Raw genomic sequence first — 10,378 nt, forward strand, 5'->3', positions numbered from 1 at the left:
TAGAAGATGGAGGTAAGGAAACACATATTTATTTTTTTAAATCACAGAGTACAAAATGATATGAAAAGGATTTAGCTGACAGTATTATGGGGGGACAGAATAAAGCTAACTATCTAGCAGGGATAGTAGATCTACTGGAAAAGGATAAGCAAGATCACTGACTGCCATTCAAGGGAATATTGTATTGGCACAGCCAACTTGGAGACAAGAGGTGGGGAATTTGTGTTCCTGAGGATGCACTAGATGTGCTACTTACTTATATACATTAAGGATAGGGTCATTTTGGTATAAAAAAGTGCCTACAACATATCAAAAATTCTACTATTTACGCTTTACTTGATAATACGTAGAGGAATAATGAATCTCACTGCCGTCGATTTTTGTGGTCCACTAGTGGAGAAAAAGTAGAGTGTCTTATATTTACGTAGTGTTAGCCTGCTGGTCAAAATTTGTAAAACTGTATCCCTTAAAGTCGGTTATGGCTCTAGGAATAATTCGATGTCTTAAGAATGATTACTTCGTTAGGTATCAGGTACCAAAGAAGCTATTATCTGATAATGGTAGTCAGTTTGTGGAGAATTATTTAAAAAACTCTTAAACAATCATAATGTAAAAATGTGAAAATTTCGGTGTACCACCCATCCAGTAACGCAGAAAAGAGAATTATGAAAGAAATCAGACGCCTTTGTAGAACATGTTGTAACAAACAACACAACAAATGGTCCAAAATGATTAGCGAATTAGAAACCATACTGAATGAACTACAACATCTAAGCACAGGTTTAGCACCTTATGAACTCGTGGACCAAAAGATAATAGCGGAACCGTTATAAGCTAAGTTATAATGGCTCCAGGGACACCAATCACAGGAACATATACTAAAGACACAAGTTAAGCAAAACCGTATTTCATGTAGGAAGAGTCGAGTAAAGAGACATAATGTAAATGCCAGAATATCCACGTTCCGTAAAGGGAATCTAATATTAGTTAAGGCTCATGGGCATAGTAAAAAACTCAAAAGGAAAATCGGTAATTTTTGTTTAAGAAACGATGGTCCATGGGAAGTAATTGGCAAGCCACACTCGAAAGCAATGAAACTTGGAGATCCTAAGGCAGCAAAGATTAAAGGTTTGTACAATATAGATAGAGTGTCGGAAAATACAAGGTGACTTGGTTAAACACACTGGAAGTTACTAACTACCTGAGACTTCTCGCTGTCAAAAATAACAGGGAGATAGATCAGAGTATAAAGCGTTCCTTAATCGAAAGGGTAAAGAGGAAAAATAATTAGAATGCGAGGAAAACCTAAGGACACAAGACCTAATAGAACACACTGTGTAAAACTGCATACTAAGATTCTCTAAAGCAAGAACTAACTTAATCATAGTTGTGAAGAATATTCAGGAAAAGATACATGAAGTAATCCAGGTGACGATCATGCCAAATAATATAACCTTCTTGGGTGTAGGAAATTTCGAATAGCAGTTTATATTATGGTGAGTGCTGGGGTATAAAATAAGAGGTTATGACTAAAAGGATAATCAATACGTAGGTGTTACTGTACATACACATTCACTAAGTCGTGCTGAAGGAAAGCATATGCAGTGAGGCATATCCTAGGTATTATAAACGTCAGTGCACAAGTAGCAAATGGTGGGGATAATGAAATTAGTCTTGTGAGATTCAATTTGCTGATGAAAGGTGTAAGCAATGGTGATTATTATTTTAGTATAGAAGTAAATGAAAGGATAATTAGGATAAGAGAACTTATAGGCATGAATGGCCAAAACTTAGGAAAAAAGTACTGTGGGAGAACCATGATTTCAGCAAATAAGAATGTTTTGCGTGCTACTCTCCCATTGGATAACGATGGGGGGATGTCTACTGCTGAGTATGTAACTTCTGGTCAAAAAAATGGTGGCTCTGAGCACTATGGGACTTAACATCTGAGGTCATCAGTAGCCTAGAACTTAGAACTACTTAAACCTAACTAACCTAAGGACATTACACACATCCATGCCCGAGACAGGATTCGAACCTGCGACCATAGCAGTCGCGTGGTTCTGGACTGAAGTGCCTAGAACCGCTCGGCCACCGTGGCCAGCCCAACTTCTGGTCACATTATGGTAAATTTGTGATATAGGAACAGTATCTTAGTTTTAAAAACAATATAGGAAGAGATCATATAATTATTATTAAGTGTAAAAGAAAACCAGAGCAGTCTAGAATTTGTAGCCTGTAGTAGTCTGGTATACAAGTTACTGTACTACGAAATTTCCTGGAAGATGGAAGATGCTATTTTGTATTCCTAGCCATAATAATATAGTAAGAGAATAAAGGATTTTTACTTATCAAAGTATGAGCGAGATTCCCTTATAATTAATATATATGTAGCACTAGTTGAAACGGCCTTAGAAGGTTAGATATTCTGCGTAATTACAAATGCTTCACAGTTACATTACTTGCCAACTGAAACACTGATCTCGAGTAAAGAAACAAAATATAACATTATTAGTTGATAAGGTACCACAGTGACTGTAAACTTAAAAATATGAAACTGTCTGTATTAGCGATTCATTTAGACAAAGACAATTACATGCCTACAATCGATCAGAAAAAGATTCATAAATAATGGTACATGGTATGTATGAAAAGGCTTAATGAATTCTTTATATAAGGGGAACAAATTAGTTAGACAAAAAATAGCTATTGAATGCGCCATAATATCTACAATACTTCGTTGAAAATGTACAATAATGATGTTGCTAAAGTACTCAGTGTGTGGTAGTGAAGATTGAATTATGACTGCAATCATATGTTGAACCGCTGGAGGGGGGGGGGATGTGCTTATATTCATGAGTGAATCACACTTTTTTTGCCGATCAGCACCGCCTTCCTTCATAGCTCTGTTCAATGTATGATCTTGGGGTAAGAATACTATAATATATGAAGTAGCATGTAGTTAATGAGTTTAAGAGTTAATATTCATAAATGTAATAGGTTAAAATTACGTAAAAGATGTTGGATGTTTTCTGTCTTCTTATGTTTCCATGTGTTTGAGGATGCTGAAACAACGCTGGCGGACTGGCAGCAGCACAGTAATGGCAGCTTTTGAAATTGGTCACTGTACATGCTAAGCTGACAGCCATGCCAGGCCAGAGGATGGTGTCATTGGGTCAGGAGACTCGACACAGAATAACTTATAACACTGTTGCAGCACATCGAGGTACATCTTACTGGCTCTAGTACCTTCAAAGAAGAATGACCAATCAAACTATGCGATGACAGACCACACCACACATTAACATCTGGCAGACTAACACGTTTGACCACATCAACTTGAGGATTTTCAGGAACCCTGTATATGCAGCTGTGGTGGTTTGCAGTACCATTCAGTTTGAATTGCGCCTCATCAGACCAGATAACCATCCCTACCAACTGTTCATCAGCGCTAAGCATGCCTTCAAGCCGCTCACATTCACCGATCCCGGTCACCCTCATGCATAGCTTACAGCGATCTTGGAATATACACTTTCCACTTTGCAGCCATCAGAATTCATCATATGCTGCTTTCACGTGCTTCCTGCTTCACAGATTTTTGAGGTGTTATAAAACGTTGCAACACAGCAACGCTGGACTTGTTGATGTTTCTGGTCGGCCAGACTTTTACTTATACACATCCAGAACACTACTGTCGGCTTCAAATTTATCCAGAGCACAATTAATCGATGTACATGTTGGTGGCTGAGTTCCGTATACGTTAAGCCATTGCCGTTGTACCTCCATCACATTTTCGTACTTCCATTACCACTTCAATAAAGCCTTGCGTCGCTCAAACGGTAGTCTTACTTCATTCATTGCTGCACGCACACCAAGAGCTGTTGAGAAAACAATGAACTACGCTGCCGTGAAAAACTGCAACGATACGTCATTTTGTTCCAAAGATATTCACTATCGAAGAGTTGCTACAATTTTAAGTACCCCTCTGTGTAACATTCAGAAAATCGTGGAATGACCGCGTGCATTGGCAAGGTGTAACAACATGCCAGCGCTCATAGCGGCCATTGCGGTAACTCAGTTGGCATATCGTAAGCGATCAGCTGATCGTTGTTTGACAGCTCCGGGTACGCCTGTCGCCACAAACGTATTTTTCACGGGGTGTTATGGCAGCTTGTAACTCCATGTTTCTATTAATATTTCTGGGTGCAGTTTGTCGTAACGAATAAGAAATTGGTGCTTCGACTTTATAAAATATTTATAAAATGCAGATTCCTCTCCCCCGAGCTATTTTAGAGTATGAAATTCCTCTTCTGTACCATGTAAGGAGTATTTTTTGGGCCCACACACTTTTATTTGCGTTTCCTCGCTCTTCTGTCTTCCTTCTCTAACATACGAGCTATCACTGCAAATTGCAAACCATTTGATTAGTTAGTTGCTTTCATGTTCCATGGATCATTTTGCACGATAAATCGGCATGATGTGGAACGAGTCATTTGACATTCATATTGCTAATTAATTTGTACATCTATTTTGAGTCCAGTAAGTGTCATTTTCGCACAAATGTGGGCTGCAGTATCGACGAATAAGCTTTATCATGTATGTGACTATATGCACGTCTTGCATAAAAAGAGTTCAGATTGAGAATCATGTTGTGAAGACCACAATTCCCGCGAAGAAACAGTTGAGTACAGCCATGCGAGCTGAGAGTACGTGACTTGAATCATAGAGTAAATATCTCTGGAGTGAGCATTCACATGCGCAGAACAGATTGTGTGTTGTCAACATAACAGACATTGCCGGCCTAGTCACGTGTTTTCAGGACGTCGTGTCTCGTGTGTTTGACGGTATAGCACCCTGTATATGTAGAATGTCACTACATCTCTAATACAGACGGGTTCTTTTCGTACGTGTCGTGGATTAGTTATATATGTTGCGCAGACATTCTAACAGTATCGATTTGATACCGGGAATAAACCAGTTGCGTAACTTTTGAGGACAAGTGATATTACATCCTGCTTCTTTGCAATAGGTGTCACAGTTCACATGCACTCGATTTTTGGTAGTTTTCGGTATGATAAGGCACTTTATAGTGTTGTGTCCGAAAATCCCTGCTAATTCGTCCTTTTTTTCTGCTATTTCTGCGTATTTATTTTCTAGTTTTTGCGACCTAAAGCACAATTTATATTACTGGTGACACTTTGAAGTATTTATTTAACGCATTTTGCGTACTTGCTCCTAGTTTATTAAATAAATAGACTGAGTAATCTATATACATAATCGACAAGTCACTGATAAATGCATGGGGGATAGTACTTGCTGAAACAACTAACCATTCCCTTTCCTGTTCCACTAGCAAATTTACGAGAGGAAGCGATTGTTTGTACCGTTTTGTACGATCCGTAATATCTATCATATAGATAAAATCGTAGAAAAATAGGTTTACAGAATCAAGCCTTAATTATAATGCGTCTCGAAATTTTTAAACATATACAGTGTCTCTTACCAATATGATAATTATAATTAGAGCTACATGGTATGTACCCATGAAAAGTTACTATCCCTCCTTTCACATATTTTTCTTTGCATCCACAGCAACAACAGTAATTCACCATCGCTATTACACTATCAACGGTGAACCACAACAAGAACTCTTTATAATATAAACTTCAAACGCTGCAGAACGCGCACACGGACAGCGAAGTCCCGAAAACACGTGACAATCCGGGTTTAATGTTGACAACATGCGCAGAACGCATTACTTACTCCAGAGATATTTACTCTATGACTTGAATCGACGTGACCGACAGTCCGACAGTGTGAGACACTCTTCGACCATAGATACTAGTAGACTGGCCTTGCTGTGTAGAAGCTATAGGGCTGATGTGGCTCCAACATAAACCACGTGACTGTTGGCAAAACGTGGCGGGATTTCAAATCAGCGGTCTGCCATCCTATGTTTGTATCGTATTTTACCCATATTTCTCAATTGACTGCCAAACGGTTCCAACAAAAATTACTTTTTTATTTGTGAAAAATTATGTCAGAACTACATTTGACCTGGATTTGTTCACAGTACCATTTATAATATCTAACAAATACATCGAGCGCCCCTTTGGTGGGCAGCAGGACGAAATTACTATAAACTATCAATTAAAGTAAAATGTCGTTAAAATTCTTTTAAACAGTATGATTGGGCTTGTGTCAAAACTTTAAACATTGGATTCGCCGCGTTTTGAGCTCTAGTCACTTATAAAATAAAATGGAATATGGGAATTATGTCAACTATAGGTGCCAAAATTGTCGACTTTAGGAGCAGGTCCATTTTAGAGTATCAATTTTAGGTGCACTTCAAAGGTTCAGTTCCTACTATTTTTACAAAAGTTTAAACTACCAGTTTAAAAAAAAAATGATATTTTAGATGAAAGGTGAGACTTCGGAGTTTCAGAAAATAATTTTGGAGCCTACATTTATTTAATAGTATTAGAAGTTAGAAAAACATTATCTTCATGTGTCGACTATAGGTGCTCTTACCTTATTATAATCTCACTTGTATATACGAAAAGGCGCGTACGTGCAGATGGCTTAAAGTTTTTCCGTTTCAGGGCCTGTACCCAAAGCTGCCTTCGGTTTTCATGTTTAGGGACCCTATGAGCAGGAACGAGAAACAGTTATACTTACTTCTGTAACCAAATTATCACAGATACTTTCCAATATTTAATATGAGTCTGACTTTACAGGCATCACTTTCAACACTTTAATTTACGTGATACTCTATTTCAAGTGTGAAAAACATATAAAAGTCACGTTGGCGGATTTCAATAAACGCATCTGCACTATCATAGAAACACACGTGAAATGTAATGCCATTTCCCCCGACAAAACGCTGAGTACAGCCATAAGCGCAACACGAAACAACCATGTTTTGCCAACATTCACGTGACTTTAGCCCAGAGATGTTGGAGCCACGAAAATGACGTCAGGGCCAGTCTATTGTATTTATGGTCGAAGGAGACACTTTGAGTTTGAGTCTTCGACCATAAATACAATAGACTGGCCCTGACGTCATTTTCGTGGCTCCAACATCTCTGGGCTAAAGTCACGTGAATGTTGGCAAAACATGGTTGTTTCGTGTTGCGCTTATGGCTGTACTCAGCGTTTTGTTGGGGAAAATGGCATTACATTTCACGTGTGTTTCTATGATAGTGCAGATGCGTTTATTGAAATCTGCCGACGTGACTTTTATATGTTTTTCACACTTGAAATAGAGTATCACGTAAATTAAAGTGTTGAAAGTGATGCCTGTAAAGTCAGACTCATATTAAATTTTGGAAAGTATCTGTGATAATTTGGTTACAGAAGTAAGTATAACCATTTCTCGTTTCTGCTCATAGGGTCCCTAAACATGAAAACCGAAGGCAGCTTTGGGTACAGGCCCTGAAACGGAAAAACTTTAAGCCATCTGCACGTACGCGCCTTTTCGTATATACAAGTGAGATTATAATAAGGTAAGAGCACCTATAGTCGACACATGAAGATAATGTTTTTCTAACTTCTAATACTATTAAATAAATGTAGGCTCCAAAATTATTTTCTGAAACTTCGAAGTCTCACCTTTCATCTAAAATATCATTTTTTTTTAAACTGGTAGTTTAAACTTTTGTAAAAATAGTAGGAACTGAACCTTTGAAGTGCACCTAAAATTGATTCTCTAAAATGGACCTGCTCCTAAAGTCGACAATTTTGGCACCTATAGTTGACATAATTCCCATATTCCATTTTATTTTATAAGTGACTAGAGCTCAAAACACGGCGAATCCAATGTTTAAAGTTTTGACACGAGCCCAATCATACTGTTTAAAAGAATTTTAACGACATTTTACTTTAATTGATAGTTTATAGTAATTTCGTCCTGCTGCCCACCAAAGGGGCGCTCGATGTATTTGTTAGATATTATAAATGGTACTGTGAACAAATCCAGGTCAAATGTAGTTCTGACATAATTTTTCGCAAATAAAAAAGTAATTTTTGTTGGAACCGTTTGGCAGTCAATTGAGAAATGTGGGTAAAATACGATACAAACATAGGATGGCAGACCGCTGATTTGAAATCCCGCCACGTTTTGCCAACAGTCACGTGGTTTATGTTGGAGCCACATCAGCCCTATAGCTTCTACACAGCAAGGCCAGTCTACTAGTATCTATGGTCGAAGGTTTGAGTGCCGAGTGGATATACTGTGACGTGATTGTGTTTACTACAGGCACAAACATATGGGCGCAAACAAAGTTGACCTTGACACTTGCCACTTGGTGTGGTGGCTGATGGAAGCGACCGTAAATAGCCGGCAAGTGTTGGTTGGTCTTTGTACACTAACGTTAAATTTCCCTCTTTTTCGATTATTGGCACACCAACTTAACCGAAAATTGACGTGCTTTTTGATAGAGCTTTGAATCATCAGTGTTTGTAAGCATAGATTTTCTTAGTCCCAGGACGCAAATTGTAACTCGAAAACTGCCAAAACGGCATTACAATTTTGGGACGATGAAATCCAACAGGGCGTAATAATTGATTGGGGGTCGACAACCACGCCACAGGTGACCAAGCAACAAAATTGCAAGCGAAATTGAGATTGAACAGTGCAGATACCGAACACGACGCTGTTTTCTGGCGCTAGAAAGTAGAACTAAGACAGCTGCACGAAGTAACCTTTTAAATAACAGAAATTCACCGCTTTAACGATGCGGGGAAAATATTCACTAGTATCTTACATCTTCAGAAGTTGTTTTCATTAACGTCTCTCATACAGTGTAATTATCCCCAATTATTTGTAATGTACAGTTACTTTGTCACCTACACAGTTCAGTACTTGGTAGACGAATGTATATATGACTATCTTTGAGAACGTGTTGTAAATATACAGTAGCCTTGGGAAGTGGGAACACGTATTTCAGTTTCTCTGCTATAACTGGGAATTAATTATCGAAAACTATTTCTAGGTTACGTTTGAGATGTGCCATGAACGATTCTTGTTAGTTCATCTATTTGATGTGTAAACCGATTTTAATGCGCCGATATTTGTTAAACATTGTTGCCTAATTCACTGTACGTTTGGCATAAGATTAAAGTCCTTTAAATGCAGGGCACTTCACTGTTCGAAATCGCAGTCACTTTAGTAACGTAGTTATAGTAGATTAAACTGTGCTCTCAAAAGGTCTATAAAGCTAATTTACGCTCGATGTAATTCTTCAGGTTATTGCAGCAACATGAAAAATGGTTTCTACAAAGACGCTTATGAAGGTTGCCGTATACGGAGGGATTGCCACAATAAGTGCTGGATTGCTTGCCAATTGGGAAATACAGGCACGGCTGCAAAAGAGTGAATATTTCAGAGAAGCCATGAAGATACTGAGAGTTCATCCTGGAGCAGTTTCTTTACTTGGAGAACCAATTAAGATGGGCCAGTTAGATCTCGGCGATACAACAAAAAATTTTTGCGACGGATATAAAGCACAGTTCCAAGTACCTGTAAAAGGACCCCAGTCAAAAGGCACCATGTACTTCTGGGCAGAACGTGAAAACACGAATATGGAATGGGATGTTTATAAAGTTCATCTTGACATTGAAGGAGTAAAAGATAAGCGACTTATTATTAAAGATGCAACTAAATCCGAATAAGCGAGTTTTTTAACCGATCATTGTCAGAATAATTTGCATAACTTGAAAATCACGAAGAGGCCACTCTATCACTTTCGCGAGTGTTCATTACAGCTGTATACACAACTGTTTTATGTAAAGCACATATTTTGCTTTTGTTCATTGTAACGAATCTGAACTCTGCAAATGCAACATATTAGCTCTTGCCCAAGTTTGAGTCGTGTCATCCCATGTCACAATGTGAGTTAGCAGTTGGTACTTGTAAAGAAAACTCAAGTTTTCATTGCAGGTTTTTTTCAACCAACAAATTTTGGAGTTTTGGTGTGTTATGATATTACTAAGTGATATCAAAAATAGCAACTATCGATGCATATTTGTAATTGCACTTTGTTAATAAAATTTGTTGCACTATTTATGAAGCTTTTTTGTCTTATATCATGTGTAAAGTAAAACATACATCCTAAATGATAAGTTGATTTTAGAGTTTTATGCAAGAACAGATTTTTTTAAATAACACAAGTTGCAGCACAACATATATAGAAAGGTAGTGGTATTAGTGTTATTTATTCGTCATGCATTGTCAGTGTTCCATTTGTGAATGCCATGCAGAACATGACCCTACGTGAAAGATTTTGTGTAATGTTGCCCAAGTGCTGTGATCTTGTAATAATGGTCCTAGTTAGATGCATATGTGAAGACAGGTACTGAGGGACTGGATTTTCGAAGT

General features: G+C 38.0%; 1 protein-coding gene across 1 annotated transcript; it reads left to right on the forward strand.

The window, feature by feature from the left end:
* Positions 1 to 9,267: 9,267 nt before the first annotated feature.
* On the forward strand, positions 9,268 to 9,672 carry LOC126188485 (uncharacterized). Its single transcript, XM_049930089.1, has one exon. It carries the CDS (start codon positions 9,268 to 9,270, stop codon positions 9,670 to 9,672), a length of 405 nt encoding a protein of 134 aa, XP_049786046.1.
* The last annotated feature ends 706 nt before the right edge of the window (positions 9,673 to 10,378 follow it).

The sequence above is a fragment of the Schistocerca cancellata genome, chromosome 5 (genome assembly GCF_023864275.1).
Source record: "Schistocerca cancellata isolate TAMUIC-IGC-003103 chromosome 5, iqSchCanc2.1, whole genome shotgun sequence".
NCBI lineage: Eukaryota > Metazoa > Arthropoda > Insecta > Orthoptera > Acrididae > Schistocerca > Schistocerca cancellata.

Excerpts from the sequence above, each read along its gene's own strand:
- LOC126188485 (XM_049930089.1), top strand. The coding sequence starts at position 9,268 with ATGGTTTCTACAAAGACGCTTATGAAGGTTGCCGTATACGGAGGGATT.